At 40.9% G+C, this 20,858-nt stretch overlaps 1 protein-coding gene across 1 annotated transcript in view; it reads right to left on the minus strand.

Moving 5' to 3' along the window:
• The window catches only part of trabd2b (TraB domain containing 2B), a 70,934-nt gene that overhangs the window by 3,237 nt on the left and 46,839 nt on the right, over positions 1–20,858 (minus strand). The window contains exons 4-5 of the mRNA XM_044362610.1: positions 15,562–15,736; positions 779–875 (exon numbers count right to left, since the gene is read on the minus strand). Of these exons, the coding sequence (XP_044218545.1) occupies positions 779–875; positions 15,562–15,736 (272 nt within the window). The remainder of the gene's footprint in view (positions 1–778; positions 876–15,561; positions 15,737–20,858) is intronic.

Below are 20,858 nucleotides of genomic sequence, written 5' to 3' on the forward strand. Positions count from 1 at the left end.
CCGCTCACCCTGCATACAAGTCTGTATGTGTGTGTTTGTTTTGACCGTGGTACCAGTGGCTGTTGAGAACAGGCAGAACCACCGCTCACCTTTGGCAGCTCGCCTTTGGCAGGCAGGGGAGGAGAGGGAGGAGACGGAGGAAGGAACGGAGGGAGCAGGGGAGGAAGGTGAGGGAGTTGATGAGGTATCAAAGGATTTCTGTATAGCAGAGCTTTATTTGTTACAGAGCACAATTTGGACTGTATCTGCGTTGCACTTCAGTAAATCTACTGAGGTTAAATGCCTCGACTCTAGAGAGAATAAGACAGATGTGGACTCGTTAAGTTGTGGGGGGTAGACAGATATTCTCTTTCTCTGTTTGATGGGCTCTGTGATCTACATCCACATGTATCTGCATGCTTGCCAAAAACTAGTGCACCAATGCTATGTTTCACAGTTCATATTACCATAACTTCATCAGGGCAATGCTAGTACCTTGTCTTTTTTCATTCGTCATCTTGTCAGGTTAGAGGGCTCTCAAGTTTGTTTTTCAAAGTGTAATCTTTCACCAATATAATGCCCATAATTTGATTGCATTAGAATTATTTTGCCTCCAAAATGAAATAATATGTATGTTCCACCATCATCATCATCAACCTTGTCAGATTACATAATGTCAAATGAGAGATCAGATTTCTTTTTAGTAACCCAAGCAATCACATACTTTTGTCTGTTTTTCAGAAACAGATTGTGTGTTTGTTTCTTTGTAATTCTTTGTCATCTCTCTCTGCTTACTCACTCTGTGACAGGCTCCTGGTGATCAGAGGGAGTGTGGACGATCTCGTAGCCCTCCTGCCTGAGGATGTCCAGCACACTGCGGTTCCCCAGGAAGTGACCTAACAGTGGACACAATAACAAAGGTCAGGACAGATTTAAAGGATACGAGAGTTCATTTTTGTCTTTCTAAAACAACAACCTGGATTGTGTTTCATGAAAATATTTTGATGCTATAAACAGAAACTTAATACTCCCCAGTGTTTTTCAGTGCATTAAAGCTCTACTATTCGTTGCAATGCTGACGGTGGAGCTGTAGGGATGGAAGTGTCATTTTTGTTTGGTGATAGGGTTCACAACATGATACATATTCTTATTCTTACTTGGCTAGCTTCAAAGAATATTTTTAAGTGTTGTACCCAGTCAGTGGGCCTCGCCACCAAAGAGGTGTTGATATACCTTGTTAGATTGTGGCAGTAACAGTTCTGCTATAGGCAGAAGCAAGAGACAGGATTTTGGAGGATAACAGAGGCTATTCAAATGCAAGATCATTCTTCATCTTCTGGGCCTATGCACTTGTTGCTCCCTAATGACCCTGTATTGTCAGCACTCAACCTCTTGCCTCCCCTCCACTCCTCTCCCTCTTTCCTTCACCTTGTATATGATTCCTTCAGTCTGACATCAAACATGTGGGCCCCAGCCCTGCGCTGATGAAAGAGTGTTTTTTTTATTTCTCCCATCAGCCGATAATCCTGCGCGTCACTCAACCCAGCAATAAGCTGTAAAGTAGCCTGACATCACCCCCACTACACACACACACACACACACCCTAACAGAAGAATTCATATTTGCGTTCACACATAAACCTGCATACAAAAATTTGCACACACAGGAATTCATACACTCACACACCTCAGCTCTCTCCTGCGGCTTATTAACAACACGTTGACAATATTCAAGCCTCTTACTCGCCTTTTTTATCAGGGCCCTCTGCTCCCACTCGGCTCCTCACCCCCTGCCAATTTTATCATTATAATGTTCCTGATCATTCCTGAAAGTCAAAGAAAGAGGCACGCGGTGTTACACTTTCTTGGCAGCCGAGTTCAAAGGCAGCGCTGGGATAGGCTGTGGAGTGAGTGGAGGCTTCTAACAACAGAGTGTCGGCGAGATCAGATGGGATTACACAGAGGGGAGAGTGTGAGCTTTTGTCTGGGTGAAGGTGGGTGTATGTATTTGTGTGTGTGTTCTTGTTTTGCTACACTTATGCAGACTAAATATCCTCACAAGGGTAGAAGTTAGGACATATTTCTCATCCTTGTTTCTTTAAGAACTTTTTAAAGATATTTTTTTTAGGTACATAAACTGAAACTTTAGAAAACAAAAGAAACCAAACACGGTGATCCTGACATTGCAATAATAATGTACCTATAGAAAGCAGAGTTCAGATTAGATCACTTTAATAGGAAAATAACTAATAAATGAAGAAATGGCACAACAGTAGACAGTCAGTCCACCACTTTGGTTTAAACTGAAATATTTCAACAGCTATTGCACGGACTGCAAATTTTGTACATACATTCATGATTCCCAGAGGATGAACCCTAATGATGTTGGTGATCTCATAACTTAAGTTAGGTAAAATATCTCAAAAAGTGTTGGATAGATTGCCATGAAAGCAGACATTCATGTTCCCCTCAGGGTGAGTTTAATTTTCATTTAACGCCATCATCAGGTTTTTAATTTATCCAATTATTTTGGCTTTATGACCAAATATCTGCAAAAATGACATTCTCATCAGCCTCAGCTGTGTCCTACTTTGTGTTTAGCACTAATTGTCAAATGTTAGCATGCTAACATGCTAAACTAAGATGTTGAACATAGTAAACATATCTGCTAAACATCAGCATATTGCTGACAATGACTGAAAATGCCTCCATATTTGGCCAGTGGATGATGCCATGCTTATGGAGAAACTGCAAAATATGTACTCTACAGTTAATTTATGTAACTTATATAACATATACAGTCAGTAGTAGTTTATAATACTTAAGTTTTCATCCCTTTCTTCTCACCAAACAGTGGGGCCGAAGTCAGCTCGTTCAATGACTGCATGCTGACAGATTCAACCACTCTAATATGTGTGTCAAGAAGCTATTTCATTAATTTCTGAGGGCCAGGGGCACAAGAAGAACACCTCCTGAGTGTCCGCCCGGTTTGAGGTTAAGCTGACTGTTTGATGTGCTGACTAGATTTCCTTTGCCCTGCTGTTATCCATAACGCACACAGAAACAAGGCAGCATGTGTGTGTGTGTGTGTGTGTGTGTGTGTGTGTGTGGTTGTTTGTGTGATGAGATTGTTTCCCTTCACAGCCGGCGGATGACATCATGTTTTCATGTCTAAGACACACCTGTTCTAAATCTGACATTCTTTAAACGTTCATTCTGCTAATTGTTCCTTCGTTTGTTGTTTTCAGGATCCTGTAAACAACATCCAATAAACATGCACCCACTTGTTAAACATCCTACTGTATACACAAACGATACAAACACTTTTGTCTGCAAAACAAGACCAAACGAATGGACACGAATAAACAGACAAACATGCACTTATGCACATGTGCCCCTCCCACACACACACACACACACACACACACACATAAACAGACACACAAACGTTCTTAAAAAGTTGCTAACTTCCATGTTTGAACTTAAATTGAGGGATTGCAAGGTTCCCCATGAGCTGGCACAATTTGTCAAACAAACAAAAATGTTTTTCTGGGTTCTTAAGTTTATTCACAATCTTTTCATCTGACAACAGTGGCATGTGTATCATTTGTTTCTGTGTGTGTTTGTGGTTCTTCCCTGTGTGTGTGTGTGTGTGTGTGTGAGTGACTAGACACAGAGATAATAGCTCTCTCCGTAGAGATGACTGTGTTGTCGGGGCTGGGCTAGTGTGTTTGTTTGTGGAGTATCCAGACAGTAAACAATGTGGCGCTTCTGCAGCAGAGAGCTGGCCCAACAACAGTTCCATTAGCCAAGACGTAATGAGAGGTCAGCTGACTCCTAATTGCTCCCCTGCTGCACGTAGAGCTCGTAGGCTGAATGCACCGGTAGCACACTGTAAAAAATGCTGTGGCCATGTGTAAAATTCTTACAAATTACTTACAATAGTAAAAGGTATACAAATAAATGCCTGTGTTGTGATTCTCCAGAAACACTTTCATGAGTATTTCCTGAGCAAAGTTCTCTGGCACACAGGAAGTGATGAGTGTTTAAATTGAAAGAAATGTTTACATACAGACTTTTTTTTGAGTATACTTTATCTTTCCAGTGTGAACACGCCACAGACTCAACTGTCAGACTCTTCATCATCATTTACGTCACAGTGTTTAATTTGCCAAGTGATTTTTGGGAAGTGCATTACACCTCCGTGATGACTGCTTAACAAGATTCTTTGCACTCATTGGATCTCAAAAATAATCTGTAAGGTGTCATATTCTCTTGTAACTGCACCGCTTTAGGGCTATTAAGTTAAGTTGAGTGGCTCAGGCTATGTACAGAAGAAACGCAACTTGTGGTAATGTGGGTTCAAACCATTTACAACCACTTTCACATATCACCTACTCTCTGTTTTTTTTGTCTCGCCAGTCTGCTGTCATCACTCTAATAAAGCAGATATGCCTTCAGTATTTCCTTTGCTTAAAAAAGTTCATTCAGTTTTGAGCAACCAGGACTTTTTGCAGTGTGTCACTACCTTACAGGGTGTTCCCCCTCCTGTGGCTCCTGAGAGCAGAGTTAATGACCCAGTTACTCCCCTGTTTAATAACCTTTCCATCCCAATTTCCACTTACAGTAGCAACTTAATGTACTCCACTTCACTCTCTGTGTTTACTGTAGCCACCTCTTGTCTCAGGCCTATCTCTTTATCTGTCTGGCTTTCCAGACTTAATCATGTCTCCTTAAAGCATCTATGGTTGTCTTGCTGTCACTGCAGCTCTTTCCTCTGCTGTCAGTTTGTTTGTCTTTTTGTCTGTCAATTTTTCCGCCCTTTCCTCTCCATGCAAGTTTGAGTGTGTGTTGAAGAGAGGGAGAGAGAGGTGTGGCAGCATGTCTCTCCAGACTCCAGCCATGTCAGCACCTCTTTTCTCACACCCACTTCTCTTTCTATCTGCCCAGTCCTTGTTCCCTCGCTCCATCACAATCTCTCCATCTTTTCCTTTCTACATCCCTCTCGAAAACCTTCAAAGCAACAAAGAGGAGCCGGTTAAGAGAGACGAGAAAAAGAAATAGAGAGCAACAGTGAGCGGTGAGGCATGGGACATTGATCCAAAAATAAAGAGAACACACATGATCAGATTTATGTTATTTTTCAGTTTTTGCGCAAACAAATGTGTTTGCAATTATGCTGTGTAAACAATGGATCAACTGGTATGCACTAGTGGTTTAAAAAAATGGCTTGCAAGCAAACCACCTCACATAAAAATTGCAATCAGAGCACAAGCAGTAAAATAGGAAGAGAAAGTAAAGAAGGAGGAGGTTGCAAATAGATGAGTGGGCCGAGGGAGAAAATGTATGTGAAGAAAGAGAAGAAGAAAAAGGAAAAAGATGTAGAACATGAGGGCGAGATGGATTGCGCACTCTCTCCACCCTCCCAGAATGCATGCTGGGTACTGTTGCTACATTATGGTCCAAACAAACACAAGCTGTTGCCTCCCAGCCATTTGAACAACAGATGAAAGGGAGGTGAAGAGATGAGGGAAAGCAGAAAGAAAGTGAGAGGATACGGTGGAGAGAGCAACCCAATGAATGGGGGGGAGGGGGGAGGGGGGGGGGATTAAAAAACTACCCGCACTACTTTGTAGTTGACAAGGGTGTGTTCCTCTCTGGATTTGTTTGGAAATGTGTTCCAGTGATGATGGGGGAAAATTCCTCTCATTTGCATCTGTTTGTGTGTGAATAAGTGTGTAGGTGTCAGGCGGATGACAAATTAAAGGAAAAACTAACATAAATGTCTCTGTAAGGTGTTGGACAACCTTGAACCATCAAAACAGCATCACAAATCTTCACGAGTGAAGACCGGAGGGAAGTTTTAATGATGTGGGCGCTGCCTAACACATCAATCCAAAATCTCCCATAAACCGGTGACTGAAAAACCATTTAGGGGCCCTCTGTGCTTTCTATGGAAGCATCTGCATTTGTTATGTTTCTCTACACATTTATTCAAGTTTTCCCTTCAGTGTGTGCCAGCGATTGTTGTCTGCTCGCAACGGTGAGCTCACATTAATATGTATTTGCCTACCTCTGTGTGTGTGTGTGTGTGTGTATCTATGACACAGGAGCACAAGTCTCTCTTTGGACTTAACCTGCGTAACACTGCCCTTCTTTTTTCTTGAACAACATATGAGTAATGCAACAAAGATTTTAATAAGCCCAGCATCCCCACGCCTTGCTGTGCATTTCCATTTACAGTTTTACGGTACTGGGATCCCTCTATAAATCACACAGCAGCCTTTGGATTAACAGAGTGGAGCCGGAGCAACAACTACCCACGGCGCTTCAGAAATAGTTGAACCACTGCCTTGAAAACAGAGCGCAGCTTTCACTTGACGTGTAAATCTAAAGAGGCAGGATGGCAAATTCCACCTCTCGGCTCAGCTCTGGGTTTGTAGAGGGGGAATAATGGGAATCTGGAGTCTTTCCCCTGGCTTCCCCCAACTTCTCTCACTCATTCCTCATCTCCATAATGATTTCACTTCCTATGCATGCAGCACGACGTCTGTCTGTCTCTCCGCACCACGCTGAGGTGTTATGAGTGACAGCTGTTGATTGGGGGTGTCCACGTCCAAGTTCTGGTTGACGTTCCGGTCAAATACAAAGATCAAGGGAGTTCGGGGATCACATCCAAAGGCCGCTCGCTGCATGCAGCGGGCCTGACACCAGTCCATGTCAGAAAAGGCTGGAGGGAGGGATCAGCCGTTCAGTGTTAGAAGCTTTAAAGTAATTCCCCATGTTTAAATATTTAGACTGTGTGAGCTTGCTGCTGCAGTCTAACACTCTCTGAGTGGGCAGAGAGAAAGTAAAGAAAGTGAAAGAAAAAGAGAGGATGAGAGATGAGCTGAGACTACAGTGGAGCTAACAACATTTAGTGGAAATTGTTTGTTTTTGTCTCTGTCAGCTGTGGTCTTTAGTGTCTCTCCCTGCTGGGACATGAGGAGTAAAGGGAGCAGCTGGTCAACTAGTAGAGGGACTTCTTTCTTCTGGACACAAACACACACATACGTATATATGATAGAATGTGATATGATATCCTTACAGAACTCTGTCTCATGGCGGTCTTTATCTCTGTCATCTCATTCTTGCACCGTTGGTTCATTTCCTCTCCTCCACCCTTCAGTTAAACTTGCAGTTCCAGTTAAGAGGGAAGCATATTTATTTTTCATGTGAGCAGGTACAAAACATTCACACATTTCCGTTCATTACAAAAGCTTACAGTATGTGCCTGTCATCTTATTCATGTGTTTTAAAAGGAGTGCATATTTTTGTGCATTTGTCAGTGTGGAGTGTGTGTGTGTGTGTGTGTGTGTGTGTGTGTGTGATGTTGGCATACACTACACAGCTGCCCAGCAGGCATGAGCATAGAGATACAAGTAAGTGTGCTGGTATGTGAGTATGTATGTAGCCTGTATGTGCAGGTTTGTGTGTAAATGTAAACGTATAAGTGTGTTTTATTGAGTGTGCTTCCTTGGCTCGTACCAATGTCTTACAGCAGTTCTTTCTCAGGACGAGGCTGGCTGGTTTTCATTCTTCCCATCTAATCATGATTTGATTTACACCTGGGGCACCAGGTGAATGCAATTAACTACCTAGTATGAAAACCAGCAGTAGTATGAGTCCCAAGAAGTGAACCATTGTATTCTTGTATTCTGAGATCTACATAGTTTCTGGTGTGTGCATGTAGGCCAATTTACATGCTCAAAAGATCAAAGCAAGCTACACCGAAGCATCCATGTGTTTATGAAATGTAGCATTAAGCTTATTGGCACTAAATAGGCTATGAGATGTTCTTTCAGTTGCTAATGAAGTGTGTAATCTTTGAACACGCTAATGAGCTGTACTGATTTAATCAGAGCTAAGAATTCAACCAGTGTAGCTAACAGTTACCATAAGACGTTTTCACGCAAACGCACATTCCTGAACATTGACAAGACGATGTAACCTTACATGGGTGCAAAAAAGCATCCGTGTGTTTATGAAAAAAAGTTATGTGTTAACATCCCAAGTCAACTTTGCTAATATGGAGCAGTAACAATTTGGGTTTATTTAAATATAATTTTACTGTAATTAGTAACAAATATCCTTGCAAGCCTTTTTTTAACATTTAATTTGTTAAATTAGCTAATAAATACACAGTAAAAGTGAATGTTCTTTTTTGTCATTTAATGAAACTAAATATTCCTTCTATAAGAGCAGTCATGAAGTGCGCATTTTGTCTTTTATGTATTTTGTCAGGCTACTAGAACCAGTGACAGCCATGTTGAACTGGATGCACAGATTACAATAAACAGTCCACAAATTGGGAACTGTTAATTCCTAAAAAGCTTGGGTTTTTGAACATAAGTGGTAATTAGAAAATAATTAGGTTTATGTTATGTTAGGAAAGTGATGGACTTGTGCTTGTCTGCTAAAAGTTGAGCAATGGGAAGATTAAATGAAAAATTGTGCTTGTTTAGTTTTGAATTGTGAGCAGCTAGCATCATAAAGAGTAAAAGCAATGTGTGTGTGAGTGAGGGTGTAATACTGTTTGGAGGGACATTTCCTCCCTAGTGGACAGAAGTATCCATGTATTGGACCAAAGCACTACACACTTAACAGTGACTCACATGCACTATCACCCTGCACTAAACAACATTGGCTTCTGGTCCAAACCACACTCCCGTTAAAAATACATTTAAAAGCCTGCTAAGTCCAAGCTGTCAGTAGGAACACTAATAATATCTCTCGATCTCTATATCTCACTCTATCTCCCTCCATGTGTCTTCTCTGCCGAGCTGAGGAATCACAAAGTGCACACATGACGCACATATATGGCGTCTCCGTCACTTCATAAAATGTTCCTGCACTATGCGGAGGGGAAGACAGCATGAGGCAGAAGAGACAGAGCTAGACATCACCAAGGGATGGCGTCAGTTTAATAAAGGCGAGACAGTGGCAGATGGAGGGGACAGATAGAAAGAGCCAGAAAGATAGCAGCTTAAGACAGAGTGGCAGGCAAGACAGGTAGAAATATGAAGTTAGAGCTAAAGACAGACCGGAGTGCCAGCAGAGACAGACAGACAGACAGACAGGCAGAGGAAAAGGGCTGAAAAAAGCAGATATGCAGAGAGGAAGAGCCACACAGACAAAATGACATGCACGCCAGACAGGCTTTCTCCCTCAGTCATCACTTCAACACCACAACACCACAAGCGACTACAAAACACATGGTCCCCCTCTGCCCGCACAATGTGCTATAGGCCTGCACAGCAGAATTTACGCACAAAAATCGACTTTCTGCAAACAGATCCAAAGTGACTCAAACTTAAAACAATACTACATGTGTATTTTTGACAGTAAACTCTTTTTGGTGATGGATATCTCTGTGGATCATATGACTCGTGTCGCAAGCATACACAGACACACGTGTATGTGAGTGAAGTGGTGTCTAGGCCGTGGCAGCGTCAGGAAATTCCATGGGATGTTTTCAATAAGGCAAGGCAGCGGCAGCCAGAGAGCTGGCAAATGAAAACCTGCTGAGGCACACCACAGAGCTCCAATGAGACGCTGCCTACCCCAGCACAACTCTTTATGATAAATCTGTGTGTGCTTGTGTTATGTGTAAAAATTATAGTGTATGTTTTTGTTTTTGTTTGTGTATGATTGCATATTTTGCTGAATGCGTGAGAGAAAAAAAGTGTATTTAGACTTGTGTCTGTTTAAAATAGCAACAAGTGTCCAATGTGACGAGTCTACGAGTATGCTTTCCCTTTACTGCTATCATCTGGTGTTGCTGTGTCATTCTGTCCAAGGGGAAACTGTGATGCATTCACTTGGCCTTACAAAGAGCGCTACGTCATGCTACAGTGGGTGCCTATGATTGGTCTCCATTACATAATACTGATAGTAATAGTGAACAGCAGTGGTCACAGCGGCGTAAAGGAACAGGATGAGAGACTCTGAGGAGATGGAGAGCGAAGAGAGAAAAGCTGAATTTAAATTTCTGATGACTATTCTTTCAACAGTGTTGCTCACTTCAAGTTAAAGAAATAGTTTGAGATTTTGCATGTTTCCAATCTTTATGCTAACCTAAGCTAACTGGCTCCTAGCCATAGCTTCATACTTATCGTAAATAACGAGTGGTTATCTCTTCTTATCTAACTCTCGGGAAGAAAGTGAATAGGCTAAGATATATTTCCCAAAATGTTTAACTATTCATTTAAAGGGGTCATTATCAGGCACAATTCCACTTCTTTTTCTCAATCTTTATTTGAAATGGAAACTTCTTAAATAAATCTGTACATGTTCAAGCCCGAATCTGATCCCAAATATGCAAATGGACAATGCGACCATCCTACAACTTCATCAACAAAGGCTACAGAACAGACAGCCATTTGTGGGCATGCATGAACAATCTGACGTCATCACGAGGAGGAAGTAGAATTAACATTGCAAACGAGACGTTTAGAGCAGGTTGAAGCCTGGGGTTTTGACTTGTAGGGAGCATCTTTACATACATTCACATACATTAACACAGTGTTTCCCCTATGTTGAATGGTTTGGCCTGGCGGGGCAGGGGTGATTAGCAGCCACACATTTCTCACTCTATTTCTCTGTTTAGCGTCGTCAGGTTAGGCTAACCCATTGTTTCTAACTTCGGAGCTAACCCCCTTCACTTTTCCAGCAGTTGGGGAAACAACTGACATGACTTTTCTTGGTCTTGACAAGCTGCAGCATTTATTAACTGACACACTGTAGTCTGTACTGTACATTTACTGCCAGATTGACAATTTACTGCTAACCTTTTCCTCTGCTGCACTCGCATTCCCCATCTGATGCTCGCCCTCTTGCTTAACCACTCGCTTATGCACTGCCTTATTCCTTAAAAGAAGTTACGCTACCAGGAGTTTCGCGGGCAATGACACAGACGTTAACTCACGTTTCGAAACAGCGCTGTTCAGAGGCTCCCAAACACTATTGATTTCCAAATGAATGGATATTTGCAGTTATTTTTGGCATTTAAAAAAATATTTTTTGGCCTGGTGGGGGTTCTCGTTGCTGCACTATTATAGGAGAAACACTGTTAACAGTATAAAAATAACAGAAAATCACAAAAAGCAAGATATGTTCCCTTTAACTGCTTTAATCTTTTTCCTTTTTTGGCTCCTTGGGTGTAAACAAAAACAAGCTCACAGAAACACAGCCCTAACATATTATCACGTTATAACGTTTGTGTAGCTAGCATGCCAAAGCTAAAGCTAAAGTTGTGTTGCTGGTGACCTAACAAATGTCAACAAAAGCCCAATTTTCAGTCTTCTTTTAGCTCTGGTTAGCTTCCACCAACTCCTGTCTTTAAATATCTGTCTTTAGCTGCTAACTTCTTCACAAGCTAGTCACGGACTTTGTCTTTCTTCTTTTCTTTTTTTTGTGCTAGGCTAGTAGTGTACAGGGGGCTATTCAGGGCTCCTTTTTTGCTGAAAACAGCTGCTTGCTACTGCTTGAGTAAGGGAAGAGAGTGTGGATACAAGCAGTGAGACTGGACCATATATTACCTTTGTGGGCCTTAACACTATAAACCAAAATAATGAGCTACTGAAAATGAGGCAAAAATGCTGCTTGGAGCTGTGGACTTAAGTGATAAGGTTCATGACTGCAGCTCAGTCGTGACCCTCTCATACAGTGCCAGTAAAATACTGATTAGTGGCTTAACGTAATGTAAACTCGACTGCATAACAATTAGTGACTGAAATATGACTGTAATATGTGCTAGAGAGAAACTCAAGTTGACTGAAGTGTTGTATGGTGGACCATCGATATCATGAAATCTTGGCCCAACAGCAAGCTCCAGTGAGAGAGTAATACTGCTCAGTCAGTCTCTTTTATACTGCCTGGGGTAATTCAATTATGCCTGCTGGAGCTCTTTTTACTCTATAATTTGTATTAATAACCTGTTGGTGAAGGAAATAAAAAATGTCTGTTACAATGTATGGAGATGTGTGCAGGATGGAGGAAAAAGAGCAGAGAGAAAAATCACTGCTTTAGCAAATACAAAAGCATGCATTTTGCACATAAAAGTACTTATGCTACAGGAAGGTGTAGGTGTACAGTGAGAGGAAAGGGGGAGGCTGGGAAGTAAGGTGCTGAACTGAGTAGAGATGGATTTCCTGCCTGAACCACTTTATACACACGTTGTATAGTTTAATTATCCTGTGAAAAAAACTCCTGGATCGGACTACAACAGTGGTAACTCTAGAGGGCCTTGACCTAAGTGCTGCCCCAGCTCCTTCCCGACAGTCCTGTTTTCTTTTTGTACTCTGGACATGGTTCAGGTTGGAAGTAAAGTGTCCAAGGCAAAGGCAGTGAGAGGGGCCATTAATATTTATCTGTTGTACTGCATATACAAGAGAGAGAGATTGTGGATCTCGTGCCAGGATCCCCAGCATTTGAAATCCCACATTTTCATTATTCCATTTAATAATCCACAAGAATAAGCCACGTACTGTGAACCCACTGCCTACACACGTCATGTTAATGTGATTTTTGAGATCTGACCATAAAGATTGGATTTTATGTGATCACATTATTGTAAGTCCACATTTGGCCTGAGAATGACTATTATACATCTCTCCAGTCTGTTTTTATTTTAAAATATGTCTGGGTAATCTTAACCCTCACACCTCCCATCCCTTTTTTATTTTTCTTCATTACTCAAAATTTGTTTTGTGGTCAGATTGCTCCTCTCACAAAGTAAGACCACTTCCAGAGCTACTTTTGAAAATACTGCAGAGCAATGTGAGCACAGTCAGATTTCTGGGAGTCCAGGCCGTCACTTAATACATCCTGGCATCATTGGATGATAAAATTTCATGGCTGGTTACAGCCAATGAGAAACTGGGACCAGCAGGGACAGTTACAGGACTGTAAAGACATGAGTCAAAATCCTTAAGACAGAAATAAGATGAGAAAAGGATGCTTTGTGATTCATGCATGGGAGAGACTCTGTTAACCTTAATTTATTACATTTTTTGCTTAAACATGTCAGACATGTGTGTCATTTATCAAACAGGCACAACATCCTGGAGGCCCAGTTTGTTTTTCTATCAGTGATACACATCTCTCTTTTTTATGCATTTCAAGCAGGATAGACACAAATTGTATTGGACATGATATGTGTAACAGAATAATATTCATCTGGATTTAGTATCAGTTACTGTGATGACGATCTGCACATCTTGCTGGTATATTAGGAGAAGTTTGTGGTGGGAAAGTTGTTGTTAATAACCTGTATTATATACAAATTTGTAATGAATTAGTTTATTAAGTAACTTAAGTTTGTTTTCTTTGTGTTGTCAGTTCCAATTATTGTCTTTTTCCTTAGAAGTTTGTTTATTGACCTTTACTGCATTAGTTTTACAAACTACTTTCATAATCATCATTATTTAATTAATAATAATCTCAGCAATAGTTTAATTGCATGCTTAGTAAATGTTTTGAAATACCCTTAACATACTGTAATTCTTTTTTTAGTATCACTAGCTCATGATTTCATTTTTTATCCTCAAAGTTCTCTCTAAATGAAGCTAGAAGGCAGCCCCAGTAACTAGTTGCATAATTAGCTGCCACTGCTGTAGCAAATCAGACACTAATTACATGCAGATTGTGAGCGCAAAATTGAGTGAACATGCAGAGTGAATTTGCCCTGCACTTTCATGTATGTAAATGCTTTGCCTTCCCGAGGTCTATACTGAGACTTCTATGTTTATATTATGTGTGTGTGTGCGTGAATATATATATATATATATATATTTTTTTTTTTTTAATATTATTATATGTGCACAGGTACTGTATGCATGCTCAGGTATGAATTCAAGTGTATTCATGTGTGTGCGCAGGGTAACTGTAATGGTTCTCATCACTTCACACTTCAGTTCTCTCACACACAACACTGCAGCCTGTAGGTGACCCGACACACATGTTCACCTCCAGTCTGTCCAGGCCTGGTTGAACACACAGGAAAGCTAATACACAGCTGCCTTACTGAAGGGCAAAGAACCTGGAAAATATGAAGCTGCATTAAAACAAATGTCTATTAAAAAAATGAAGCTGTCTTATCAGCCTAAACAAGAGAACCCCTGATGGTTCACCTTAATTGCCCAAATTAATTTAAGGACGACATTTTCATAACCTTTTCAAATGAATATATGAAAGATATTTATGCATGAAGTTCAGAAGATAGTCCAGGTAGCAGTGAGGGATAATCAGTTTAGGTTTTGAACACGTTGCATACAATAATGTCACTATCACTAACATTTCTAACAACTTGAAATAGGAAACATGGCTGTTTTTTCACTTTCTTGCAAATCTCCGCGCCAAACCCTCAATGCTTTTTTTCTTTAGCCTAAGGAGTTGGACTGGGTTTGTTGGCTTTCCGAAGTTCACATGACTTTCATTGTTTCATAAACACAGTGTGTAACAGGAGAAGGATGTATTATCAGCCCTTATTTTTTCCACTGCAAACACTTATACCAGTTTTTGATGTATAATGGCACAAATACATCCTTCCACCACAGTCAAAGTACATATGCAAACTTACAGTGCTTCTATTTTACACACATGCACCCCCTCCCCAACACACACACGCACACATACACACACACACACACATGTGCACAGACCCACACATAGCAGCAAGATGGTGCAACAGTGGCCTTATCCAAACAGCACAAAGAGCGCAGGGAGAAAAAATGCTTGGAGTAAGGAGCAAGGCATTCAGCATTAATCATACACTATAGCACACACACTTGCAAGCACACACACACACACACACACACACACACACACACACACACACACACACACACCCTAGAGGCGGTACCACCCATTTTCAGATGCATAAACACAGACACACAGTTGTACAATAAACAGACACATAGACACCCACCTACCACTTGTTTTTGCAAACACACTTGCATGTGTGTGTATATGTCACACACACATACACACACACACACACACACACACACACACACACGTCCCTCAGGACACACTACACCATTCAGGAAACATTAGCAGCATTAGCCAGGAATGGTAATTGAAACAAACATGGTTTCTTCATTTCTGAGGTGGGAGACTTCTGTGTGTGTGTGTGTGTGTGTGTGTGTGTGTGTGTGCGTGCATACGTATGCATAGACACACAGTCTTTCATGCCAGAGATCTGGGAACCATTGTACACTTATTGTCCTGTTTTTTCTCCAGTTTTGCTTTCAAACACAAAAGAGAGCAAATTGTTCACTATAAACACGCGTTAGCGCTGACAGAACCGCTGTTCCAGACCAAAGCAAACCTGATCTCTCTTTCACTTCACAATTACCACAAACACACACTCTCAGCTTCAATCAGGATGTATTTGAAAAGATCTCATTTTCATTGGCTGATATGACAATTCTCTCATTGTTTGACCTGCAGCCAAAGTGTCCTTTCAAAGTGTCCCTGGACTAGAAACTGAACTTATACTTCATCCTAAACATCCCTGTTGAAGTATCTGAGACCCCCTTACCTGCACCAAATGCAAAAAAGTACGTCTGGTTTGGATTTCTCTGCAGCAGGGCAGACACACGACGAGCCATTCGCTCATTGCGTTTGTAGATGAGCTCCTGGCGGAAGTAGCTGTCAATCTGCAGGGCCGTCATGCGGTCATGAGCTGGCAGAGAACTGTTGATGAAGTGAGGCAGCTGAGAGAAAAAGAAAGATTTCGAGAAAATTAGAAGTCGAAAATCTTTATGGTAAAAATTCACAGCAGAGTAAAAAAAAATCATGAATGCTTTAAACCATGCATACATCAAACACAAAAGGAAAGAAAGGAAGTTAACGAAAACTGAGAGGGACAGAAAAGAGAGGGCTGGATGGGGTGTTGGTGACAACCTGGCACATGTGTGTGCCCATGTGAGTGTGAGACCTGGCAACCAGGGGAGTTTCTAACATGACAGCTTGACAGAAAAAGACCAATCCAAGGCTCAGCTCTACAGGCTGGTTTCTAAATGAGAAAGCATAAATGAATGGATGAGAGAGAGGGAGAAGAGTCAATACTGTGTGTGTCTGTGATGAACACTGATGTGTTTATACAGTAAGCTATATATATGTGTGTGTGTGCACTGCTCAAAGGCAATGGCTTGTTTGCTCGTACATGTACTGTATATTCACAAGTGTGAGCGTGTGAATGTGTGTTTAATTGCTGTGTGATTTATTAAGAGCCAGACAGGCGGAGACAGACCACGCTGGCTCTGTTCCACTCTTGGCTGCATCTGTGAATTCAATAGGCTGTTAATCTGTGAGGATGAGTCGGGGTCTGCGGTGGGGTAGCGGGGGTTTGGCATCAGGGGGTCTGAGCTGTCCAACTCAGAAACATACCTTAACACACACACTGTCTCCTTTTTCTCTGTCTTTAGCTCTTTCATTTCCTCTCAGGGTATTACATTTGATTTTTTTCTGGCTCTTTCTCATAATATATATGTAATAAATTACGAATTAATGGAGATAGGTGAAATCCTATTACACTAGAGAACATCTGTCTGGTCTGCTCCCTCTTCTTGGTGCTTTGGTATGCTGTGTGCTGAATGTAATAATGACATTTTTTCATAATTTGGTACTGTTGGTACTGTTGAGGTACAGAATGTTTTTTTTCCCATTTTGTCATTCCTATTTTGAACTTCAGTCTTGTGTAAATTGAAGTTTATCTGTCTATGATTCATGAAAAAAAAAAAAATAAAAATAATGGCCAGATTACTACAGATTTGTAGTGGATATTCCTAATAATTGAGATCTTTCATCTAGCACAGCTCAACACTTTGGTCCATTGCACTTTTATTGCACTTCCTCTTTATATTGTAATATGAATTGTATTAAAAATTACATTGTATTCTCTTGTTTGGCACTGGAAAACTTTAAAAGGGATGTTGAGGAAGCAGATTGGCAGGCAGGAGTATGTGCAAAAAGGTGATGTTTATTAACAAAAATATTAATGAAACAGCAAAAATTCAACAACAACAACAAAAGATGAAACAGACTTTGCAGCCTCACAGCTTCGCTCCCCAACAATAGACCAGTGCCTTTTGCCTCCTCAGCCTCACTGAACTGGAACGTACCATCACGGTTACATACACACAGTCATGAATGCACTAAATTATACACTCACTGAGCCCTTGATTAGAAACACTTAATATTTCTGTACTTCCTAATATTTAGCCCCCCTCATGTATGTTAATCAGGTGGACAAACTATTAGGAACACTTTCATTATAATTCACTCCAGTACACCGCTACGACCTCAATAATAAACATAAAGTAGAATTATCACATTTGTGACAACGCCAACAAAAACTGTATAAACTTCGTAAAAGTAGAATTTATGGCAGAGCTGTTGTGTTGGATCGCATTAGATTGCACAGGTGTTCCTAATAACGTGCTCTGTGAGTGTATATCCTGCCTCGACTTGACATGCCTAGTGACTCACTGCTTAGTGCACCTAATGATGCACACCTGTTGCCACTGTCACTGATTAAGCAGACAATCTACCCTAACACTACAAAATGCTCTCATAAAAGAAACATCACAGCAGGACTGAAGCCCTTCAACAAAACATAACACAAAACTGAAACACAAACTACTCAACTGAAACTTGTATTCTGTTATTTGTGTAACATGATACATTAACAGACAACAAACATTGAACTGACATTACAGATTTAACACACAAAAAAAACACTAGTAATGTTGGGAACCAAGGCCTAGTGAAAAGGGAGAGGAGCAACCTTTTCACCATCTTCAAAGTAGAAGTTATAGTTGCAGATGCAAGCAAAATTCTTTTATCCCCATATTTATATATCAATGCATCATTCTATTTATTTCCACTATGCCTTCTGTAAATCAGTTTCTGGCATACACACATAATGGTTTGCATAAACCAATAACACCATCACATATTGTTGAGCATATCTCTTCCATTATGTCCATGTTTCCTTTTCCTAAAACCACATAGTTGCATGCTGACAGCTCAGCATTATGCACAAAGAATGTAAGGGTGGATTGATCCACTGAGGGCTGTGCAATGGTACAAGTTTCCTCTTCTGATTTTCTTCCCAAGTTACTTTAGTTGGAAAGAATGAACAGAAGAAGGGATTAGAGAAGGAAAGACATTTGGGTTATTGGGTTATTGGGTTATGTGTTATGCGTGTGTGAGTCTCTGTGTGTGTGTGTGTGTGTGTGTGTGTGTGTGTGTGTGTTTGAGCCACATATGCAGATGTGTTTAATCTGCTATTGTATTTGAGTGTGACAAGAACACACACACATGCATACAGTACATACAAGAGCTGTCTAAAACTGAGTTACTAGTTGACACATCAGTAAAGCAGCTGCAAATTGTGCATAAATCACTGTGCGTGTGTGTGTGTGTGTCTGAATACATACTGAATACATGGGGGGATTTATTGAGCCACATGTGAACAAGGTGTTACTCTCCAGCATCCATCCAAAATATGTATCGGACACATTTTCTCTCACTCCTTCCACAGTTTGTTCTTACAGTCTGTTTCACATAATAGTTGAAAGGCTCTGATTCATACCTACATTGGATATTTATTTCCTTTAGTGATGTACCTTAAACAATTGACTTGTCAGTGTTAATGCCAGTGTGGAAGAAGGTGACATTTTGCCAGGGCATGCAGCTTCAATTACTGTCCGGCTGTATTTTGTTATGCTGCCACACAAACACTTGGTCATGTGGAATAATATTCACAAGAAAAGGAATATTTCCCATAAATAGTAAAGGCACACTGCTTCATTAAGGTGGAGGTTTTTTGCTTTTAGGATGGATCTTCAATCTAAAAAGATAAAGCAGTGTCCGCAAATTCCTTTTTTGATTACATGATCATAATCTGGACTACATTTTTTGGACAACCAGCCAAAATAGCTTCTAAACTTTAATATTATTAGCCATTCTGAATGTCCATTAGCTAAATACTTCTTATTGAAATAAACCAGAGCACGAGTCACTACATCCATTTCATCATATTTATGAGTAAAAATAAAGGCCAGACATGTAATAAATCTCTAGCATGTCATTTCAGTGGAATACATGAACTACAGTGCAAACACATTGAGTAAACCTGAGAGGCAGAAAGAACTCTGATTTGTCTAGTAAAATAAGGATATTACCTGCCACAGTTCATTTTTACTCACATTTGGCATTTTTGGTGGTCGTTAATTTCAAGCGCTGATAAAATCCAAATGTTTGTAAGGCATGTGCACTACATTGCATTACTCACACATCTTAGTCACTTAGCTTGTACATAACTAAGCGGTCAAAGAAAACCACATTCACACAATTATCTGTAGCCTGAAGCCTCGTATAGTCTCTGTGTTTTTTCAGGGTGTATGACCCAGGGTCATCCAGAGTGACAGGACTTCATGCTTCAAAAGTAAAATGAAGCAGAGTTGGATTATCGTGGGGAAATAAGTCAAAGAGAGAGAGAGAGGTGGAGAAGGAGTGCTTCATCATTGCTCTGATGAGTGAGGATAGCGTGAGTGTTTCATGACGAGAGCAGAAAGTGTTCGGTCGGAGAGAGGTCAAGGTGGGAGTGTAGCGGTAAATGCAGATAAGTTATCACAGGAAAGGCCATTAGCTCCTCTCTATCCCAAACTGCACAGGAAATGTGGAGTGACAGCGAGATATTTTCTCCCTTCCTCACTACTGGTCCTGCTCTGCACTCACTTGCTCAGTCAGTCTGTCCTGACAGCCACCTACTCTCCTCTATGTGATTTGGTTCTTTGAAGTCCTTCTATTCTATTCTTTTATGCTTCCCTTTCCTTTTGCTCAACATCAAACCAAAAAAGCACAAAATAAACCCACTGTATGACATTGTGACATAGAACAAGATCTATCAATGCCAAAATGTTTGTAGTTAAATTTCCTTTGAATTTGTTTCTTTTCTAAATTTTTTTTACCTCAACTTTTTTTCTTTCCATGTTTTTTCTTTTCTGTCCTCTCTTTCTATCTTTGACTTTCCTGATGGATGTGGGACCAGTTGAGTGTTGAAATGCATTACCCTGTCCTGAACTGTTCTGCTGTACAGCGTTCTGGGGCCCATCATCGGCCTCTTTCTAATATGATGAAGATTGAGCTGGGACAGTATCAGGGGTGTTGGAGGCCTCTGGATTAAGTCCTATCTATCAAAAAACACCTGCTCTTTTACGGCCTTGAAAGTTTCTCTCACACACACACACACACACACAAACCTGCTATAGATCACCAGGCTACAGAAGCAGGCACCAGTCAGGTCAGGCGTCTGATTGCTCTAGCATGTGCTGGGGAATGTTAATACATGTTATTATGACACGAGGAGCAGCGGTGAACTGGTATGATTTAAAACGCTTGTGCGGGAGACGACTGTAGCCGCAACTGCAGGTGAAACTGTGGCTAACAAGCTCTTTATGGCCCCCAAAGAGAAAAAGATACAGACAGTGAGAGTGACAGAAAGAGAAAAGGGAGATATGTGTATCAGTGCTTAAGTCTGAACATTAAATTGTGCATACATTCTCTCATTTTGTGTGTCTCTGGTGTAAATGGTGTGGAATCTTTGCAGCTGAGCGGGGAGTTGAGGTTACATGGTATGTTAGGTTTAATGGGACTTAAGCATCAACAAGGGAGGGTGACACACAACTGACTTATGAGGAGGGCTTGAGTAAATCTGCATTTGAAGGTGGAGATGGAGTGACAACTTCTGCATTTGGTGTCTGTGTGTGTGTGTGTGTACTACATCAAAAGGCCTTTTGACAGCTAGCAGGGTTGTGTGCAAAGAAT

Source organism: Thunnus albacares, chromosome 9 (assembly GCF_914725855.1).
Source record: "Thunnus albacares chromosome 9, fThuAlb1.1, whole genome shotgun sequence".
NCBI classification, from domain to species: Eukaryota; Metazoa; Chordata; class Actinopteri; order Scombriformes; family Scombridae; genus Thunnus; species Thunnus albacares.